At 47.4% G+C, this 19406-nt stretch overlaps 10 protein-coding genes across 10 annotated transcripts; 5 read left to right on the forward strand and 5 right to left on the reverse strand.

Moving 5' to 3' along the window:
• Positions 1–925: 925 nt before the first annotated feature.
• Positions 926–1837, reverse strand: V1508DRAFT_414432 (uncharacterized protein). The gene is made up of 3 exons (XM_066939922.1): positions 1587–1837; positions 1482–1524; positions 926–1420 (listed from the first exon to the last, which is right to left on the reverse strand). Exons 1-3 carry the CDS (start codon positions 1795–1797, stop codon positions 1408–1410), a joined length of 267 nt encoding a protein of 88 aa, XP_066796754.1. The 5' UTR covers positions 1798–1837; the 3' UTR covers positions 926–1407.
• Positions 1838–1996: 159 nt separating this feature from the next.
• V1508DRAFT_368268 (rRNA-processing arch domain-containing protein) lies at positions 1997–5902 on the forward strand. Its single transcript, XM_066937402.1, has 7 exons — positions 1997–2089; positions 2158–3390; positions 3444–4387; positions 4434–4784; positions 4847–5085; positions 5145–5468; positions 5525–5902. Exons 2-7 carry the CDS (start codon positions 2235–2237, stop codon positions 5703–5705), a joined length of 3195 nt encoding a protein of 1064 aa, XP_066796755.1. The 5' UTR covers positions 1997–2089; positions 2158–2234; the 3' UTR covers positions 5706–5902.
• Positions 5721–7196, reverse strand: V1508DRAFT_352463 (uncharacterized protein; the record flags this gene model as incomplete). The annotated part of the gene is made up of 3 exons (XM_066936854.1): positions 5721–6346; positions 6396–6532; positions 6595–7196. 3 exons carry the CDS (start codon positions 7194–7196, stop codon positions 5721–5723), a joined length of 1365 nt encoding a protein of 454 aa, XP_066796756.1.
• A 107-nt stretch (positions 7197–7303) lies between these two features.
• Positions 7304–7639, forward strand: V1508DRAFT_396509 (mitotic-spindle organizing gamma-tubulin ring associated-domain-containing protein; the record flags this gene model as incomplete). Its single annotated transcript, XM_066938107.1, has 2 exons — positions 7304–7525; positions 7580–7639. The coding sequence occupies 2 exons, from the start codon at positions 7304–7306 to the stop codon at positions 7637–7639; spliced, it is 282 nt and encodes a 93-aa protein (XP_066796757.1).
• On the reverse strand, positions 7568–10045 carry V1508DRAFT_63219 (RNA polymerase I-specific transcription initiation factor RRN6-like protein). The gene is made up of 5 exons (XM_066942987.1): positions 9981–10045; positions 9723–9921; positions 9510–9665; positions 8868–9455; positions 7568–8813 (listed from the first exon to the last, which is right to left on the reverse strand). Exons 2-5 carry the CDS (start codon positions 9850–9852, stop codon positions 7765–7767), a joined length of 1923 nt encoding a protein of 640 aa, XP_066796758.1. The 5' UTR covers positions 9853–9921; positions 9981–10045; the 3' UTR covers positions 7568–7764.
• A 459-nt stretch (positions 10046–10504) lies between these two features.
• Positions 10505–12115, reverse strand: V1508DRAFT_438489 (60S ribosomal protein uL4). Its single transcript, XM_066942178.1, has 3 exons — positions 11845–12115; positions 11589–11695; positions 10505–11532 (listed from the first exon to the last, which is right to left on the reverse strand). The coding sequence occupies exons 1-3, from the start codon at positions 12044–12046 to the stop codon at positions 10816–10818; spliced, it is 1026 nt and encodes a 341-aa protein (XP_066796759.1). The 5' UTR covers positions 12047–12115; the 3' UTR covers positions 10505–10815.
• A 243-nt stretch (positions 12116–12358) lies between these two features.
• V1508DRAFT_414447 (uncharacterized protein) lies at positions 12359–13349 on the forward strand. The gene has a single exon (XM_066939923.1). It carries the CDS (start codon positions 12671–12673, stop codon positions 13316–13318), a length of 648 nt encoding a protein of 215 aa, XP_066796760.1. The 5' UTR covers positions 12359–12670; the 3' UTR covers positions 13319–13349.
• On the reverse strand, positions 13150–14845 carry V1508DRAFT_414450 (WD40-repeat-containing domain protein). Its single transcript, XM_066939924.1, has 3 exons — positions 14258–14845; positions 14091–14204; positions 13150–14042 (listed from the first exon to the last, which is right to left on the reverse strand). Exons 1-3 carry the CDS (start codon positions 14531–14533, stop codon positions 13392–13394), a joined length of 1041 nt encoding a protein of 346 aa, XP_066796761.1. The 5' UTR covers positions 14534–14845; the 3' UTR covers positions 13150–13391.
• An 84-nt stretch (positions 14846–14929) lies between these two features.
• Positions 14930–16204, forward strand: V1508DRAFT_414452 (uncharacterized protein). Its single transcript, XM_066939925.1, has one exon. It carries the CDS (start codon positions 14992–14994, stop codon positions 15811–15813), a length of 822 nt encoding a protein of 273 aa, XP_066796762.1. The 5' UTR covers positions 14930–14991; the 3' UTR covers positions 15814–16204.
• A 197-nt stretch (positions 16205–16401) lies between these two features.
• Positions 16402–19267, forward strand: V1508DRAFT_414453 (glycogen synthase). Its single transcript, XM_066939926.1, has 4 exons — positions 16402–16707; positions 16767–16864; positions 16932–17043; positions 17099–19267. The coding sequence occupies exons 1-4, from the start codon at positions 16452–16454 to the stop codon at positions 18919–18921; spliced, it is 2289 nt and encodes a 762-aa protein (XP_066796763.1). The 5' UTR covers positions 16402–16451; the 3' UTR covers positions 18922–19267.
• The last annotated feature ends 139 nt before the right edge of the window (positions 19268–19406 follow it).

The raw sequence follows: 19406 nt of genomic DNA on the forward strand, positions 1-19406 counted from the left end.
ACAATTAGTCATATGGTCTGTCTCAGGCTTGTCGAATCCGAAATAACATAACGGTCGGTACTAGGACTTGGCCAATGGCCCCGTAGGTTGCTTTGGCGATTGTGCTCGCTCGCACTTGTGACGCCGGTTCTGTCTGCGCCGAAAGCCCCAAACCGTTCATGTGTGGAACCATATTGGACGCGTGGAATATCAAAATTCAAGTGCTGTCGCAACTGATAACGTCCGTAGCTCCAGTTTCTACTCTAGGGCTATCGCTCTCAATAGCCACCTAGCCGTCGTCTACAAGTCATTTATGTACATGGCGGCAAGGGAAAGTCGGTTACAGCACAGAAGACGGTGCCTAGTACGCAATGTCAATGAGTTGGTCCAAATTTTGTACGGCGAAGATGCGTGGGTATACATAGAGCGTTTTCTAAGCTTTGTCTAGGTCGGGCAGTAGTCAGGTAGTGGCCAAAGACTGGCAAATAATTGTCCAATATATAATCTGGGTTCAGGGTATACTTTACCATCCAGTTGAAGTTCAAAGTTCTCGTCTAGAAAGAAACATAACAAGTTCAACTCTAGTGGCCGCTAAGTTAGATCTGGCTGGTTGCAGCTTGAGTCAACTGACCAAGTCGAACATCCTGTCAAGTGGATATGCATTGCCATCGTTTACCAAAGACAAGAGGAACACCGCAGATCTGTGACAAACATGGTTTGACACACTATTCCCCGCATTCCGACCCTCACAGTTCAATTGCCGCTCGTACTATCATTGAGGATTTTTGGTTTTACCAGGTTTGATTATACCTTGGACCCATTGTATGGATGGCTAGCACGCTGACAATGGATTTTCAACTCTGAATCCTGTGTGTGGTAGAATGCACTTCGTAGTTGTTGTAGCAAAGGGCTTAGTTATTGGTCTGTAAATAATGAGCGGTGTACGCGCGTTTATGACACGGAAAACTTAAGCTAATCCCAAAGATGAACTTCTCCCGTTCCTTAAGACCCGAACCCTTGAGGCTTTAACCAGGACTGAACTAATACATATATGCCATATTTGCTACGTTGATATTAGCCCATATATCACAATGCACTCTCATTTGCGTCCGCATAAACGCTCAAGCCGTTTGCGCACAGAAACCCACGAGACGCTGATTGGTCCGCGAGGTTGTTAGGCGTTACATAAAGATGGATGCTTGAAAACACAGACAAAAATGCTATATATTTGACCAAATACACTATTCACATCGTATAAACTAAACATTCCCTTTCATAAGCATCCGTGTACACAACCAAATGGATTCGCACACTGAGTTAGACGAATTAAATGCATGTAGGGCTGTAAAATGCATCTGGTGTGGTAGTACAGCATTGTTCTAGGCGATCATTATATATCCCAAGCAATATTTGAATATGCGTTGGTAATTACATTCGGCTACTATATTTATGAATTATTTCGTCAGAGGCCATCCCACAAGAACAACTACATGTTAACTTACATAGCCAAGGCTGCCATGCCGAAGGGGGTCAAGAACGAGACAACTACCAGACAGTTAGCGGGCTTACGCCTAGAAGCCATCTTAAAGCGCATCGGCAATACGTACGGAAGAAAATGGAGAATGGGATGACGAAAGGGATCTTGCGGTTATGGACCTTAAATGGAAGATTGTGGTACGGACCCTCAGGATGGTGGCCGTGGTCACCAGATCGAACGATCTGGGAAGACGAGAAGCCCCGGCTGGAGGCCGCCTCGAAGGTGGCACCTCGGCGGATGGTGGTTCGCAGAGCGGTACGAGCGATAATAGGGGCGTACATTGAGGTGATGTAAGTGAGGTTTGGTACTGTTGGTATTTCCTACACAAATCGATCGAGCAACAAATTACATGGTGGTGTTCAGAAAAATGACGTGCACGTGATACTAGTCACGTGAATTAGGGCTTGCTAATAGGGTTAGGGCTCATATGTTGCAATTGATTTTTTTTTTTGGGCCGGATTGTCCCAATTGACCGCACTCCAGTAATTGGCACAAATCCCCGCGGCCCTTTAGTCATTCTTGTAGTTGTCAAATATTCCTATCTGATAGGACCTTAGTAGCGGATCTGAAATTGTGTGTGATTTGACTTTTCACTGCTCTGGTATAACCAGATCCATTGTACTAACATGATATTTGGGTAGAATTCGCCGTAGCCTGCTGTTGATAGTGGCAACGAATTATAGGCCAAGAACAAGACGGGCGGCTCATAAACAGCAAAATGTTTAACCAGGAGGAAGATCTCTTCGGAGTCTTTTCAGAGACCACTCCGGCACCCAGCAGACGGCCACCGGTGAGCGGGTCATCCGTGAAGGATAGCCAGCAAAATAAGCCCAGCAAACGTCTTCGTGAACTTTCTTCATCCGACGACGATAAGAAAGACAATTCAGAGTTATCAACTAGTGAAAGCAATGGAGATGCTAAGCGACCACGTACAGAAGAGGAAGAAGAAGCAGAGCCTGTCGTGACTGATACCTTCGAGCAGGAAGCGTCGCGCGAGGTTGCTGTCTCTGCCGGTCTCCAGGGCAGCGCGACCGACGCTGACACGGCGGATGGCAAGGTCAAACTCCAGCACCAAGTCCGACATCAGGTCGCGTTGCCACCTAATTACGACTATGTGCCTCTGTCAGAACACAAGCCGCCTGAAAACCCAGCGAGGACTTACCCATTCACACTAGATCCATTCCAGGCAAACGCTATCGCTTCTATCCAAAGGAATGAGTCAGTCTTGGTATCTGCACACACTAGTGCCGGTAAGACAGTTGTTGCAGAGTACGCCATTGCACAGAGTTTACGAGCAAAACAGCGAGTCATTTACACGTCGCCCATCAAGGCATTGAGTAATCAAAAGTATCGCGAACTTGTGGCGGAATTTGGGGATGTAGGCTTAATGACAGGTGATGTCACGATCAACCAGACAGCAAGTTGCTTAGTCATGACGACCGAGATTTTGCGATCAATGTTATATCGTGGCTCCGAGATTATGCGTGAGGTCGCCTGGGTTGTTTTCGATGAGATTCACTACATGCGTGATTCTGAGCGAGGTGTTGTGTGGGAAGAGACCATCATCTTGTTACCTGATAAGGTTCGGTACGTTTTCTTGTCTGCTACAATCCCCAATGCTATGCAGTTCGCCGAATGGATTTGTAAGATTCATGTGCAGCCTTGCCACGTCGTTTACACCGACTTCCGACCGACCCCATTGCAACACTATTTATTCCCTGCCGGCGGAGATGGTATTCACCTTGTTGTTGATGAAAAGAGCGTTTTCAGAGAGGACAGCTTTCAGAAAGCAATGGGCCAGCTTGCCGAGAAAGTCGAAGATGATGTCAAACGAAAAGACCGAAAGAAAAAGGGAAAGTCTATGAAGGATAAAGGTATGTAACTCTCTTTGGCGAATATGGACACGGTGTAATGTTGACATCAACAGGGCCATCCGATATCTATAAGATTGTTAAGATGATTATGACCAAGAACTATAATCCTGTTATTGTCTTCAGCTTCAGCAAGAGAGAATGCGAAGCTTTAGCGCTGCAAATGAGTAAACTGGATTTTAATGAGGACGAAGAAAAAGACATGATTTCGAAAGTTTTCAACAACGCCATCAGTCAATTGTCTGACGAGGACAAGGAATTGCCTCAGATCAAACACATTCTCCCGTTACTTCGTCGTGGTATTGGCATCCATCACAGCGGTCTCTTGCCCATTCTCAAAGAAGTCATTGAGATTCTCTTTCAAGAAGGTTTGATCAAAGTTTTGTTTGCTACCGAGACCTTCTCTATCGGTCTGAACATGCCTGCGAAAACTGTGGTGTTCACTAACGTAAGGAAATGGGACGGAAAGAATTTCAGATGGGTTTCTGGCGGTGAATATATTCAAATGTCGGGTCGAGCTGGTCGTCGTGGCCTTGATGATCGTGGTATTGTTATTTTGATGATCGATGAAAAGATGGAGCCCGAGGTTGCCAAGGGCATGGTTAAGGGCCAAGCTGATCGTCTTGATTCCGCGTTTCATTTAAGCTACAACATGATTCTGAACCTTATGAGAGTCGAAGGTATTTCGCCCGAGTTCATGCTTGAGCGATGCTTTTTCCAGTTTCAGAACACGTCGCAGGTTCCTCTGTTAACAGGTGAACTTATGCTGTTGACTGCTAAATTCAACGACATGAAGATCGAGGAGGAAGAGACCATAGCAGAGTACTATGACCTAAAAGAACAGTTGGAGAGTTATCAAAAGGACTACCAAACTGTCATTTCCCACCCCAGTGTCGCAATTCCGTTCATGACAGTTGGCAGGCTTGTGAAGGTCAAATACAGAGATATGGATTTTGGCTGGGGTGCGGTTATTTCGTACTCAAAGAGATCCCCACCGAAGGTAAAATTGTTATACTCTACTTTTCATTGTGCACTAACTGGTCTAGGGATCCGGTATTCAATTCACTCCGCAGGAATCCTACATCGTCGACGTCGCCTTGCTTATCAACAAATCTGCCCCAGCAGTTATCCCTAAGAATCACGACCTGCCTGACAGCGTGAGGCCAGGCGAGGGCGACAATTGCAGGTTAGAAATTGTGCCTGTACTTCTGGGCTGTATTCAAGCTATTTCGAATCTGCGGATATTTGTCAACACCGATCTCAAGAGCCCAAACCAGAAAGATCATGTTGCGAAATCCATCAACGAAGTCAAGAAGCGGTTCCCGGATGGCATTACACTTCTTGATCCGGTCAAAAATATGAACCTCGTAGACGATGCGTTCAAGACATTGCTTAAGGTGAGTTATTGTTGCCCTTCTGTAAGGCATAGGTTGACGATAGCTAATAATTACTTTTACAGAAAATCGACACTCTTGAGTCAAAGCTTAAGGAAAGCCCGCTGAGTGGTTCGCCAGAGTTGGACGAACTGTACAGTCAATATGTGGAAAAAATAGATCTACGAACTGACATCAAAGCGCTGCAAATGAAGATCGAGACTGCACATAAGATTATGCAGCTTGATGAGTTGAAGTGTCGCAAGCGTGTGCTACGACGGCTAGGATTCATCAGCGAGGCCGATATCATTGAAGTCAAGGGCCGGTAAGTGAACTTTGCTCTAGAAAATGGGGATTTTTGCTAATGTTGCTAATGTAACGTAGAGTTGCATGTGAAATCAGCACTGGTGATGAATTGATGCTGACGGAGATGATTTTCAACGGCGTTTTCAACGACCTCACGCCAGAGCAAATTGCGGCTCTACTCAGCTGCTTCGTGTTCCAGGAGAAGACTAAGGAGACTCCTAAAATGCCTGCTGAACTTGCTAAACCATTACGAGATCTGAAAGAAACCGCCAGAAGAATCGCAAAGGTCTCACGGGAAAGCAAGTTGGATATTTCTGAGGAGGACTACGTCGAAGGATTTAAAAGTAGCCTTATGGAGGTCGTGTATTCGTGGGCACAAGGTGCCACATTTGCTCAAATTTGGTAAGCCCCATATTATTTAATGTAAGCCCAGCGTGAGACTGTACTAACCGCATCAGCAAAATGACCGATGTCTACGAAGGAAGTCTGATTCGTATGTTCAAGAGATTGGAGGAACTTCTCCGGCAGATGGTTCAGGCAGCTAAGGTTATCGGCAACGAAGATTTAGAAACAAAGATGGATGCTGCGATGGAGAAGATACGGCGAGACCTTGTTGCTGCTGGTTCTCTGTACTTGTAGACTTTTGCTGTTATGTTATTGATGCATATTGGTAGTATGTGTTAGGGTATAAAAAGTTTGGGCATTAATATTCTGTTTTAGAAAGATAGATTCACGATAGTATGCAAGAACTGGGTCTATTTTAGCTATCTGCACATTTGTACACTCCACGACTCTGTCGAGAAAATCGTCCTTTAAATTCAAATCATCAATTCTCCGAACCTCATCCGGAAAATATGCGTATCCGTCGTCAACATACTTATGGATGAAATTCGATCCTTCCGGAATCATGTCCCACTTCTCCGTCACTTCCTTGCCGACCAATAGCTCTCCCAAGACGAGGCACCACAACCTCGCAGCATCCAAATGGTTGTACCCGCCACCTCCAACTACTAGCGTCGGCTTACCGAAATCTATAATATCTAAAATGACGCTGCTAAGCCCGCGGATTGAGAGATTCCATTCTTTCGTTGGATCGCGCGCTAGACCGTCCGCACCGCATTGCAAGACGACGGCTCCAGGCTGAAATCGCTCAAATGCGGGCCTAATAACGTCGCGTAGTATTCGTCGTAGTGATGTGTCGTTTAAGCCAGCCCTGAGACCTACGTTGATGGTGTAATTTTGGCCACGGCCTTTACCGCAAAATTTGGAGTTCCCGGAACCTAGCACTCTTAACAAAATATCTTAATGGTAGAAGACAGAAAATCGTACCAGGGAAAAATCCCCTATCGTATCTATGCACGGAAAGAGTTAGGACCTTATTGGAATAGGCGAATGCCGTCTCAACGCCGTCACCGTGATGTAGATCCAAGTCAATGTACATTACTGTCTCGAACCTCTTTCGTAGTCTGAAACTCGTTATTATAGCTCATATCCAATATTTCCAAGAATGTGTTATGTGATCACATACTCTAGAATCCCCAAAACAATATCATTAACATAGCAGAAACCCGAGCATTTGTCCTTCCTAGCATGATGCCGACCGCCATGCCAATTAATGGCTACTTGCTGCTTGTCATTATTCGCATTCCGACTGGTAAGATATCGTGCGCACGCGATTGTCGTTCCAGATATCGCCTGGATATATTTATCAAGACCATCAAATTCAGGGCAATCAAATTCCAGACCAAAACGCTCCTGTAATCTCCTGTCGACATCCTCATTTGGTAAAGACGAGTGTGCGCTGCCGTCAGATTCGTCCTCAGAGTCGGAATACGTGACATCTTCTTCATTCAAAAGGTACGATATGAACTTGGAGTCATGGTATGCCGTTAATTGATCTTTAGATGCAAAACATGGCGAGATAATGTCGTCGCATTGGGCAATGAGATCATGAGAGCGGATCAAGTCGTCGACAAGACTCGCACGGCCAATATTAGAGGGAAGAAGGTCTGCTAGCTTAGTGTATTCTGGACTATATGCATAACCTATTTGTCGGCGTTTGTTTGACATCATGTTGTTCGAGCAGTTGTTGTCACCGTATTTTGATTTCCAGATAACTCCTCGTGGCATACAATTCAGGGGTCGCATCAATTCTCCCATTTCTACAAATGTTCGGCCACACTTCCCTGTGCGATTTGTATCTAGCAACGATCGTATTTAACAATATAGTGAGTGATATGGTGACATTTTCATCCGAATATCGCAAGGGCGATAGCTCGGCATCAGAACTGAAAGTCTTCAGTCCAGACGATAGTCGATTAAATCCGAACATGACGCAGAAAGACACTACCGTGTTATTACATGAAATATCGCTCTTGCTTGATACAGGTATAGATAAAGATACAATATGCCTCTGTCTAAAGCTTTTCGATAATGGAATTCATCCAGAAGCGCTAGCTGTAAGAGGTTGAAGTAGATTTGCACTATGCGTATTATTACTAACTATCAGCAAGAATACTATTCGCGAATTGCGGGAAACGTCAATATCACAAGGAAAGACAAACATGGCGTGATTGTTTCTTCATTGTGAGGTGCGACAGTTAATTGTATATATGTAAAGTAAAATGATATAGTACATATTCAATAGTAACTACTATACAAGTCTTGTTCGTCTATGAATCTCACAAATTGTCCTTTATCATAGCTTGCCTAACTTCCAATCAGATGCTAACAAACTTGTGTTGCTAGACTCATTCATCAATGGCTTCTTGTACTTCGCATAATCAGATAACGCATTAAGAGCAACAGCGGCTGATGAGTCATCTGAGCGAACATCCCCAGATGTATCAGTAACTTTAATAGCACCAGCAATAACTCTAGATTCCAACGTCAAATCTGTCGCGATCCCCCTTGCAATTCTTTCACGGCGTACGCGAGCTTTGGCAGGGACAAGCCGAACAGTATCTTCATCCTGCTGTGCAACTTGCGAGGCAAGACTGGACGGTGGAATAATTGGCAGAGAGTGAAGCCATTTGTCAAGAATAGTTTCGTAAATACTTTGTGTATCAATTCTATTCCCAACATACGGTAAATTCTCAAAACCAAGATCGTCAACTAAAAACCCTTTGTTCAAGAGATCCACACACAAAGCGTCAAGACTATCAGAAACCGACTGTAAATCACCCATGACGCCTCGGCTTGATACAATATCACGCAAAGTTTTCAACCCAATCGAGTCTCTAGATTTGGCCGACATGACGTGCCAGCGCACAGCCTCGCATAATTCGGATACTGCGTTGGCGTCGGAGTTAGTTGCTAAGGACGCGTCATTATCAGGGAATATGCGCTCATATAGTGGATGGAAGTCGACTAGTCTCGGAAGAAATGTCTCTATAAAATCGTGGTTAAAGCGTACAGGCTCATTTACCTCCCATGATGTGTCACTGCTGGCAACCTCCAGCTCTATTGACCGAGGCAGTGTGATTGTGTCTGAAAAATATATCCGTTGCGACAGACTGTAATCCATTGAAAGCTGGAATATAGATAGGAAACGGGCAGTTTCAAGCTCGTCAGAATGGGAATTATCCACGATATTTACAGGCACTGGCACAAGATCCTGCAACTTGGGTCCTTTCTTGCAAGTAAGGATGTACGGATCATCAATAGAGAATGGAATTTTGTCCTGAGCTCCGAACTGATAGCAGGCCACGACAGGATCCCCTGATGAATGAAGCAATGCGTATGAGTCTGCTAAAATTGTCAGTGGAGGTCGTCATGACTTCAGATTGTTACGAGACATACTATCGTCGACTGAGAATGTACTACACCTGAGACTGTCATCCTCTGAATCTCTATAATGCCTCCACGCAAGCAATTCCTTTGGAAACATCCTCAGATCCATCCAAACCAGATCCTCTGATGTCAAAACAAAAATTTCATGGCTCTTTTCCGGAACAGGCTGGACATGTCGGATAGTCGAGACCAGTCTTGGACTATATTCCGCAACCGCTGCTCCTCCTTTTGCACGTAAATCGAACGACTGTATTATCTTTTTGTTCGACACAACTATGTTATTCAAGTTCGCGCCCCATTGTATAGAATGCCACTGCATGATATCCGCTTCTTTATTTGTCGATCCAGATGTGAACGCAGACACTTTGGTTTGAGCCTCATTAAGATCCGCGACTGCCCAATTTCCGCAAGCATCGACTGTTCCGAATTGCTGCCAATACCACGGGTTAAATGCGATATCTGAAAATGACATCTCTGAGTTTGGAGATACACTCGTGAGGAGATCCGCGGTCATCAACCGGGTCCGAGACTCATCTGATCTAATCATCCCGGGCCTGTAAAATTGGCAATCGCGACCTGTCCGAACAGACAACAGAGCTGTCCTTGTTAGCATACGTTATAAATTTCGCTTAATAATAGGTGAGGGCTAACCTCCAGCACTGTCTGAGTATTCTGTTCCAGCAAACTTTAAACCCAATATTCTATCGGCGATGTCCACGGAGAATCTAAGCGATCCCAAGATCGGCACCGTAATGGACGCATCAAAGTTATCCAGCTTGTACCTTTCATTCACAACATTCGATAGATCTATATATGGTTAATCCTATTGACCCTAACTGCAATAGCACCTTAAAGAGCTTGTACTAATCCGAGAGCCGCTGTCTCCACTGACGAATGCAGCGCATGGTCGCCTTTTGGAAACGATATGATCCCTGGCGAGTCCAAAATCGAGTAACCGTGTTTGCAATGGATGTATTAGCTGCTCCTCAGGCATACGCGACACGTCTTTAGAAAATCCACTGAGAACATTGCTTGGAATAAACGAATCCGGTGCGATATGTGTCTGTAACAGATGGTTAGGACATCGAACAACGCAAGCATCAGCTACAGGCTCATACAAGCTGCCTTCGAGCAAAATCAACTGGGATTCTTTGTCGTTCTTCTAAGCTGACTCGCGTTCCGGGCATATAAGTCCGAGCGTACCTCAATCCATGAAATTTGGTCCCTGCAAGACAATTAGAAATTTAGTTCGCCTCCATTTACATGATGACGAAATACCATTGGTATGCAACCTCGGATATATCCATTCTCCATCAAGCGAAAGCGATGGAGCATATAATGCCGCACCGGGGTGTCCGTATTCCAAGCGCACACCATGAGGGCCGGTGGATGGCCACATTGGATGGCTCGATTACAGACTGATTCTCTCACTCTCCCTCACGCCGCTCAGGCTATACATTCTCCTCCCTTCTCTAAGAAGAATTGCAGCCACTGTAGAGAATTTCTGCTGATATGCAATACCTCGGAGTTCTGATGATGTACGATATTGTACTATCTCGTTGGTTGTCTCGAGGGCAGGCTCGTGCCGCAGGAACAACAGATCTGCGAAAAGTTTCCAAAGGCTTTGGCTTAGGGTTACCAACTTCCTGCAGTTGCTGCTAAAACCCAACCTCTAATCTACCTTCATTGATAATATGAAAACTGAATAGAAGTGGCACTAATTAGCGCCTGAAATATTCTAACTCGCCCCCATACTAAATAAGTGCCCGATGTTTAGTATCGAATAACCACAAGACTCGTCAATTTTAATAATACACTGTTCTCATGTCAAGTGTGGGATTCATCGAGAAAATGGTGTTAAATTACAGTGACACAATCATGAAATTAAATACAAAACAACCCAAATTTTAACTGTAACAAACAATTCTTTTAAACAGCTACCATAGCAAACCTAGATTTACTTAGAATCCTTGAACGCCTTGGCATACGGGTTAAGCCGCAATAAAACCTGCTTGTTCTTGAGCGGGTTCTTCTTCTGGACGTTAGTTCGTTTGGTGTATTTTTCGCCAGCTGGTCTAACGACAGCCTGGATCTCCGCGGAGTTGATAAGTCTGGTGACGTCAGCATTGGAGACAATGTTGGATGGGAGAGTGTAGTCGGACTTGGCGGAGGCGGTCGTCTCGGATCCCCAGATACTGTCGAGGAGGGAGAAAGCAGACTCGGTCCAAATGACAAAGCGGCCAAGGTGGCCACCAGGAGCCAACTGAAGGACGGAAAGTGTACGGACATTGATCACCTCAACACCGGGGATGTTGCGGAAAGCCTTGACAAGGGATGAACCCTCGGTGCCGTAGACGACAAGAGGTCCACGTCGCTGGGTGTAGCGGCGGCCACGCAGCTTGCCCTTTCCAGCACGAAGTTTACGGGACTTGATAACCTTGATAACGTCACGGTTGGCACCGAGAGCCTTGAGGACGGCAACGGCCTCTTTGGTCTTCGTGAGCGACTCCACCTCGTCGGAGACGACGAGAGGGATCTCGGGAACAGTCTCGATTCTGTGACCACGTGCGAGAACGAGGGGAGCGACGGCTGAGGCAGCGATGGCAGACGCAGTAGCGAATCGTTTCTGGTTCAAGTTGACCTTGACGTGCCACTTCCTCCAGGTCTTGGTAGGCTATTTCCAACGCTGTTAGAACGCGTTCCTCCTCCAGAGAACGAAATGCAACATACAGCAAACATTCGACCGCCACGGCACATGTTACCGAAAGCAGCCTGACCGGCACGATGGGTACCACTACCAGAGACACGGGGAATACGGGCAACAGCACGACCGGTACCTAGATGGAAACATTTTAGAACTCACACTCTGACATCATGATGAAACCCGTCGTCGAATCCAAATCAAAACCAAGAATCTTGTAATAACACAATCACCAGCAGACAACGTAGATTCAATTCTCGGACAATCACAATAAAAATGACTAACCCCACGACTCAGCGGATGTCTGGTGACCAGCCTTCTCGGAGACAGCATAAGCCTGGCGCTTGTTCTTGGCGACACCGGTGTAGACAGAATGGACAATGTCGGATCGGATAGGCGCCTTGAACACCGCAGGCAAGGGTAGTGTCTTCTCGGACACCTCGCCAGAGGTCGAGAAGACAGAGATCTGAGGTCGGAAGGTGGCCATTTGGGTGCTGAGTGTTGCTGACAATGGCTTTACTGCTAATGTTGCTGGAAGTTTGGGACTCACTATTCGAGATCCTGAAAGGTTGCTTTGGTTTGAGTGTATGCATCCGGATTTGGGCCAGAGACTGACTGTGACCTGTGACTGCTATACGATTGTGTAACTTGCTGTCACTTAGGGTTGAACCCTACCTATGTATTTTATTTAGACTTTGAACCTTCTTACTCGCTGCGGGGTAGGGTTAGACTTCCAAGATTTGTACGATAAGCCCCTGCGATGCTTGAAGTTGATCACTGTCTATTGTAAATTCCTTATCCCATCGGATAAATGTTTCGTCGAGTATTTGCCTGACGATGCTATAACTACCGAAGACCATCAAAATAGACGAACTTGCAGATGAAAAGATCTGCATTCCGTCTGCAGTATTATACAACACTTAGAGCGTCTTCGTCGGGGAGCAAATTTGTACGATATGACAGCGCTGCCGCTGCTGACTGCTGATTTCTATATTATCTCAGTGGTCCCGCGACACATGAATATCGAAAGGCATGCACGCTCTTGGTGACGAGCACCGACTAGGTGGACCAAACGACGCAAGTCACAGTTTCCTTGTTCGCAGGCTTATAAATGGCCTCAGTGATCTCTTCTTCTTCTGTTCCTTCTTTCTTCATCTCCTCCTCCTCAACGATGCCTTCTCCAAGTGCTGAATACTTGTCATTTCTCGCCGCATTCATCGCCACGCCGTCGCCAGCAGTACCCACTCATTTCTCAGCGGCCATATCCCGCGACAGATGCGAGGCTACTCCACGCGAATACATGCACCCCGATCCACCGCGCGAACCCGTCCCAGATCTCATATATGAGTCGGACTCACTGGACGACAGTCGTGGCCCGCAAACACCGCCTCCAGGAATTCCGTTGGACGTCGATTTTATGGATCTCCGCACGATGCGCAGGATCATCCAGCTTATGCAATCGTCTCGAGTGAGACTTGCGCTAAAAATACAGGAAATGAAGGAGATGCCCGTTCTGTCACCTATCGTTTGGAAATTATGGAGGTTGGCGTACGCTGTTTTGTTAGCCCAGAAGAAATACGACAGATATGTCGACTTGATGAAAATCGCGGACCGGTTACGGTGCCGGACAGGGTACGATGAGTTGAAACAGCAGCTCGAGCTACGTGCGCAATTGCTGGACGAGGCTATGCTAGAATACGACATCTGTCAAGCGGAATATGGAGCGCGCTATAATCTTCGACTTCCTGCTGATATTTGACTATATCTTGCTACTCGTGCCTGACTCTGTTGATATTTTACTAAGTGGGTTAACTTAAAATATATACTCTTATTCACCGTAATACAGTTCTAATGTCCCATACCCAAACCATTTCATCCCAACCAACAGTGCAAACCCATCCCTCGGCGCCCCATAGACTCCAATCACACCCAACCACAAACTCCGAATGCCGGTCCCACACGCCACGTAAACCGCCTCCATGATGCAAACGCGTGACAGACGGCTGCGTAGCCGACTGTTTGAACGCGCTCCTGTCTTCCCACACGCGGGCAGTCATATCGTAGCTCGCGGAGAGTAACAACTCCGACGCGTGCGGTGACCATGCTATTTTGCGGACAGCGTAATTGTGCCCGTACAGCTCATTGACCGGACTCGCGTTCGACATTGCCGGTAGTGCAGGACTGGTGCGGTTCATGAACCGGAGATCCCAGATCTTGATTGTCCGGTCAACGGAGGAAGTCGCGACGATATCGGGCCGGTATTTGTTCCAGTCTAGAGATAATATCTCAGCACCGTTGTGTGCGTAGACGCTATTTGTTGGGAAATCACCGACACGCGGATCCCACAGCCTGAGGTAGGAATCTGACGAACATGAAGCGATTAGAGTCGCGTTATGGGGCGAATATGATGCAGCGTAGGTACACGACAACGGAGCATTGCGTGGCTGCAATGTAGCGATTGATTTTGGTCGGACAGGGGACCACTACTGCATATTAGTATGGACCTTAAGCGTTGAACGGCAGCGACATACGATTTTAATTAGACCGTCCCAGCTGGATGTGCAGAACGTGGTTTTCTCAACGAGATTCCAGTTTGCTGAGAACACTTCTCTCGTATGTTCCCGCCAGCTTTGTACAGGATAATCCTAAGCACAGTCAGCGCCCCCGCCCGTCTGCACCTGATCATCATTGGACGTACGTTCAACGTAATATCGAACAGCTTAATGCTCCCGTCTCCGGTCGCCGTGACGATCTGACTTTCATGGATTTCGGACCAGGCACAGTCAAACAGGCCATCCTGTGTATCGAACCACTTCTCAGCAACGATACCGCTCGGCGTCAGACCGAGGACGTATAATCGCCCGTTGCCGACCAGACCGAAGTTCGCGGACGCGGCACACGCGAGACGGGAGTCGAAGAAGGGTGAATATTGCACAGCATAGCCATTGAATCCTGTTGTGCGAAAGGAGTACATGCTTATTAGGATTCACACTGAATTGAGTGTTATTTAATATGAATATGGGACGAGGGTGCCCAAGAAAGTAACGAGGTGCCGTGAGATAGTAAATATAGACGTGTCCTGGCCACGTCACGGTCAAGCGGCTTAGATACCGATAATAGCGAACACAGTCGATAGCATTCTGTAACTGCAAATGAGTGGTCGTGTGATAACTAAATCGATCGCATTCCGTGCGTGGAATCTCTCCCTGTTCGCCGGTGCGGTCGGGCCGCACAGGAGAGGGGATGCGAAGATCTACACGTGGGCTGCATTCATCGCAACACATATGTATTTAACACCTCAAACGTTGAATTCTGAATATGTTCGGAGACAACTTTTTCTCGGTGCAGAATACGAGCATCCGTAGGGAAGACCAGCTGCCTATCATATATCCTGCGCCAGCTGGACACTCAATTGTAACAGGCGTCAGCTGAATGCAGTCAAAAGCGCACAACATGAGCGCATCGTTGTCATGGCTGCAGTCGCGAATAGGAGAGAGGCTCGTCCAGACGTCGTTACCGCGTTCCTTTGAGACCAACCGCCTAGCAAATTTATTCCAGAGGGGACTTCAAACAAGTGCACCCGTCTCGGCGCTTAAGAAAGGTAGCAAGGTTTCCTCGATTTTAATGCAGGAGATGTCTAAGGACCGAAGGCATCCGGAGTCAAAGGAACGAAAACCCGCCGACTTGATTGGCCAGCATATGCTCAAGAAGGGCCGGCCTATTGTCAACAGTTTAGTCCAAGATGACGGCACTGGCAAACGGATTGAGACTGTGGAGGATTACTTGAGGGAGATGTTGCGGTCTTCGACGCCAATTACACAGACTCAGACGTCAGAGCGGAGGAAGGTTGTTCAGAGTTATGTGCTGCATTGTCTTTTCAACCGAAATAACACGCATCTGACACTTTCGGCTGTGTACAGGGACGTCGCGAACCCGTACAATTTGCCTGGTCAGGAGCCCTTGAAGCAAATGTGCATGTCGACGGGTCAGGTCGGTTTCAAGAAGGCTACGCGGGGAGAAGTGGAGGCTACATATCGAATGACGGTCCAGTTCTTTGCGAAGATGGTCGAGAGAGGGTTGACGGACAAGCCGGTCGAGATCATTTTGCGAAATCACAACAGAAACCGCACGATGTTTTTGGATGTTTTAACCGGTCGAGAAGGGGCGAGAGTGCGAAAATGTGTGACGCGAGTGACGGACGGAACGCGATTGAGACACGGTGGCGTCAGGCCGCCGGCCAGACGACGATTGTAATTACTTGTATATAAGGTGTTATATGGAGCCGTGTATTATATTGGCCCGGGTTAATATAATTGCAGTTATTTGTCATGATGACATTTGGTATGTCTAGTCAAATTGTTCACTGAAAAGCTCATATCTCGATAAATTAGCAAGTAGCTGACACCGACTTGCGGATGATTGTTTGCTTTATTCGATTGTCAAAGTAGCGACCGTTAGTTAGAATTGTACAAATCAGGACATTATAGTATTCCATTCAACTAATGGATTTTACCAAGCGAGCGCCTGAGTGGCAGGAGCTTCCAGTATGGATATTACGTCGAGATAGAGACTAATGCAGGACGAGAAAGTGGGAGGAGGAGCAGACGCAGAGTCCGACAGACAACCCAACAACGTGAACTCCGGGCAATCGACAATTGTACCAGTAGCGTCATACTATAAATACTGTGCTGTGTTTTGTAGTAGTCTGCCTGGTTTTTAATATTTACGTACTTACTGTGATAGTGCTTTACTATCTGATATCGGTTCAGTTACTCGGATCAGTTTGCCAATAATAATGATACGTCACCGGCTCCTCGGGCCGTGTGTCTGATTTCTCACAGGCCTGCGCCAATGTGGACCAGGTGACCCCATGTGGCGGTGGTGTGGCGGTGATGTCTCCGCACCGCGCCACATGTGGTACCTTAATTGCATTGGTCTACGACGGCGCATGTGGACCACCCCGCCGCGACCATTATCTTCCCCGCCCATCCCACCTCTCCTCTTTCCTCTCGTCTCGTCTCCTCACTCTCGCTCTTCTCTCTATTTCGCTCGACTTCTCCATATACTCCTCTACCTCTGCCGTCATGTCACACCGCGACGTGAAGCATCATCTCCTATTCGAGATCTCGACAGAGGTCGCCAATCGAGGTCCGTCTCAGCTCATTAATGCATATTCCTCGAACGAGTTCAATGCTAATGTTCCCCAGTTGGCGGTATTTACTCTGTTATCAAGTCGAAAGCCCCCATCACTACCGCTGAATACCGCGACAGATACACTCTCATTGGTCCGCTGAACCGCAAGAGCGTATGTGCTCGTGTTGCATGTGTCTGATCTAAGGCTCTAGCCCATACTAACACAACCTGCCTCGTAGGCTGCAATCGAGGTCGAAGAGCTCACTCCGACCGATCCCTACCTTGTCGAGACTCTGCGGTCCATGTCCGAGCGTGGCGTCCAGTATCTCTACGGACGATGGCTAATTGAAGGTGAAGTTAATGCTGCGATGCTGTTGAGCCTGCCACTAACGATGTCATTGGTTAGGTGCTCCTCGTGTCTTACTTTTCGAAACTGGACCAGCCTTCTCTCATCTGGACGAGTGGAAGACCGATCTGTGGAACGTGGCTGGCATCCCAAGCCCGGTTGGAGACAGTGAGACTAATGAGGCGGTGGTTTTTGGCTATCTCGTTGCCTGGTTCTTGGGTGAGTTTGTCTACCACGACCGCACGCGAGCCGTTGTTGCCCATTTCCACGAATGGCTCGCTGGAGTGGCCCTGCCGCTCTGTCGTAAGCGTCGTATAGATGTCACGACGATCTTCACTACCCATGCCACCTTGCTCGGTCGCTACCTGTGCGCTGGCTCGGTAGACTTCTACAACAACCTTCAGTACTTTGACGTCGACGCAGAGGCCGGTAAGCGGGGCATTTACCACAGGTACTGCATAGAACGTGCGGCCGCTCATTCGGCAGACGTATTCACTACGGTGTCGCACATCACGGCCTACGAGTCCGAGCACCTGCTCAAGCGAAAGCCGGACGGCGTGCTCCCCAATGGTCTGAATGTCGTCAAGTTTTCTGCTGTACACGAGTTCCAGAATCTGCATGCTGTCAGCAAGGCCAAGATTAATGACTTTATTCGTGGCCACTTTTATGGTCATTATGATTTCGATCTGGATAACACGCTCTATGTCTTCACAGCTGGCAGGTATGAGTATAGGAATAAGGGCGTCGACATGTTTATTGAGTCTCTTGCTCGTCTCAATCATCGCCTGAAGACTGAGAACTCAAACAAGACCGTGGTCGCATTTATTATCATGCCCGCTGCAACGCACTCGTACACGGTAGAGACACTCAAGGGACAGGCGGTCATGAAGGCCCTTCACGACACCGTCAATGAGATTCAGGAGAGCGTTGGCCACCGATTATTTGAGCGGTCGGCGAGATTCAATGAGGACTCTGGCAAAGATTTCTCTGCGGAGCTTAGCGACCTGCTCACGGGCAGCGAAAAAGTTCTGTTGAAGCGGCGAGTCTTTGCACTGAAGCGCCACACGCAGCCGCCCATCGTCACGCACAACATGGCCGACGACGCGAATGATCCAATTCTGAACCAGATTCGACGAGTACAGTTGTTTAACGACTCATCCGACCGTGTCAAGATCATCTTCCATCCAGAGTTCTTGAACAGTAATAATCCTATTCTCTCGCTTGACTACGACGACTTTGTCCGTGGCTGCCATCTCGGCATCTTTCCTTCGTACTATGAGCCGTGGGGCTATACTCCAGCCGAATGTACGGTCATGGGCGTCCCCTCGATCACGACGAACTTGTCGGGATTTGGCTGCTACATGGAAGAGCTCATCGAGAACACGTCTGACTACGGCATTTACATCGTCGACCGTCGATCAAAAGGAATTGACGACTCGATCAACCAACTCTCTGACTACATGTTTCAGTTCTCTTTGAAATCCCGCCGACAGCGGATCAACCAGCGCAACCGCACCGAGCGCCTTTCGGATCTGTTGGATTGGAAACGCATGGGGCTTGAGTACATAAAGGCCCGTCAGCTGGCACTACGGCGCGCATACTCGTCGTCGTTTGACAATCAAGAGGGATTCGAAGACTTCTTTGACGGCACGGAGATGAAGCTCTCGCGCCCACTGTCTGCTCAGGCCTCGCCTAAAGACCGGACGGGTATGATGACACCAGGAGATTTTGGATCGCTGCAGGAGGGCCAGGAGGGTCTCAACACTGATGACTATATCGGGTTTAAGTTGCCCGAAGAGGAGGACGACGAGGCGTATCCATACCCACTATCCCTAAAACGACCTAACGCGTCGTATGTGAATGGTAACGGCACGTCCGCCTGATCTCGCTATTACCTCAAGCTAAAGTTTTGGACGAAGGAGGTTATGATAAGATGGGCTAGAAAAGTTGCATAACAGGTTTATTATAGATTTTGTCTGGAATGATTCGTTATGCGCCTGTGACCACAATTTTGTGTCCGGGTTACTTGACTGTGTATTATTGCTAAATCGACAAAACATAATTTTTTTCTGTCTATTTATCGGTATTTTTGTTTGCATTTTACTTTGTAGTATGTGTTGGAGGATATATGTCAATAATATATATTAGATTCGCGCAACTACTTTAATTTAGTCTTTGTTGTCTTGTTTCCTATTCTGCCATTCCTCTCTCTCTCGTTTCAATCTTCACATATCGTGTCAACGTACAATTAGGCGGTCACATTAGGAAGTATGACGTCATCAGCGGGGGGGGGGGCGGCCCCCCCGCGACCGGTCGACGGGACTCTGTTCCTCCACCTTTTCTCCACCAGCCTTTCTTGGGTTCATGC

This window comes from Lipomyces doorenjongii, assembly GCF_038497915.1.
Source record: "Lipomyces doorenjongii strain NRRL Y-27504 unplaced genomic scaffold V1508scaffold_15, whole genome shotgun sequence".
NCBI lineage: Eukaryota > Fungi > Ascomycota > Lipomycetes > Lipomycetales > Lipomycetaceae > Lipomyces > Lipomyces doorenjongii.

Bases quoted from the DNA above. Each gene is read 5' to 3' on its own strand.
- V1508DRAFT_414453 (XM_066939926.1), top strand. From the start codon at position 16,452: ATGTCTCCGCACCGCGCCACATGTGGTACCTTAATTGCATTGGTCTAC. The intron at 16,708-16,766 runs GTCCGTCTCAGC...AATGTTCCCCAG, and splicing joins GACAGAGGTCGCCAATCGAG to TTGGCGGTATTTACTCTGTT. The intron at 17,044-17,098 runs GTGAAGTTAATG...GTCATTGGTTAG, and splicing joins CGGACGATGGCTAATTGAAG to GTGCTCCTCGTGTCTTACTT.
- V1508DRAFT_414447 (XM_066939923.1), top strand. From the start codon at position 12,671: ATGGCCTCAGTGATCTCTTCTTCTTCTGTTCCTTCTTTCTTCATCTCC.
- V1508DRAFT_414452 (XM_066939925.1), top strand. From the start codon at position 14,992: ATGCAGTCAAAAGCGCACAACATGAGCGCATCGTTGTCATGGCTGCAG.
- V1508DRAFT_438489 (XM_066942178.1), bottom strand. From the start codon at position 12,046: ATGGCCACCTTCCGACCTCAGATCTCTGTCTTCTCGACCTCTGGCGAG. The intron at 11,696-11,844 runs GTTAGTCATTTT...GTTTCCATCTAG, and splicing joins GACATCCGCTGAGTCGTGGG to GTACCGGTCGTGCTGTTGCC. The intron at 11,533-11,588 runs GTATGTTGCATT...CGTTGGAAATAG, and splicing joins GTGGCGGTCGAATGTTTGCT to CCTACCAAGACCTGGAGGAA.
- V1508DRAFT_414450 (XM_066939924.1), bottom strand. From the start codon at position 14,533: ATGTACTCCTTTCGCACAACAGGATTCAATGGCTATGCTGTGCAATAT. The intron at 14,205-14,257 runs GTACGTCCAATG...GACTGTGCTTAG, and splicing joins TGTTCGATATTACGTTGAAC to GATTATCCTGTACAAAGCTG. The intron at 14,043-14,090 runs GTATGTCGCTGC...AATATGCAGTAG, and splicing joins GGGACGGTCTAATTAAAATC to TGGTCCCCTGTCCGACCAAA.
- V1508DRAFT_368268 (XM_066937402.1), top strand. From the start codon at position 2,235: ATGTTTAACCAGGAGGAAGATCTCTTCGGAGTCTTTTCAGAGACCACT. The intron at 4,388-4,433 runs GTAAAATTGTTA...TAACTGGTCTAG, and splicing joins CAAAGAGATCCCCACCGAAG to GGATCCGGTATTCAATTCAC. The intron at 4,785-4,846 runs GTGAGTTATTGT...TTACTTTTACAG, and splicing joins CGTTCAAGACATTGCTTAAG to AAAATCGACACTCTTGAGTC.
- V1508DRAFT_414432 (XM_066939922.1), bottom strand. From the start codon at position 1,797: ATGTACGCCCCTATTATCGCTCGTACCGCTCTGCGAACCACCATCCGC. The intron at 1,525-1,586 runs GTACGTATTGCC...ACTGTCTGGTAG, and splicing joins CCCATTCTCCATTTTCTTCC to TTGTCTCGTTCTTGACCCCC.
- V1508DRAFT_63219 (XM_066942987.1), bottom strand. From the start codon at position 9,852: ATGCCTGAGGAGCAGCTAATACATCCATTGCAAACACGGTTACTCGAT. The intron at 9,666-9,722 runs GTACAAGCTCTT...AACCATATATAG, and splicing joins AGACAGCGGCTCTCGGATTA to ATCTATCGAATGTTGTGAAT. The intron at 9,456-9,509 runs GTTAGCCCTCAC...TAACAAGGACAG, and splicing joins ATACTCAGACAGTGCTGGAG to CTCTGTTGTCTGTTCGGACA.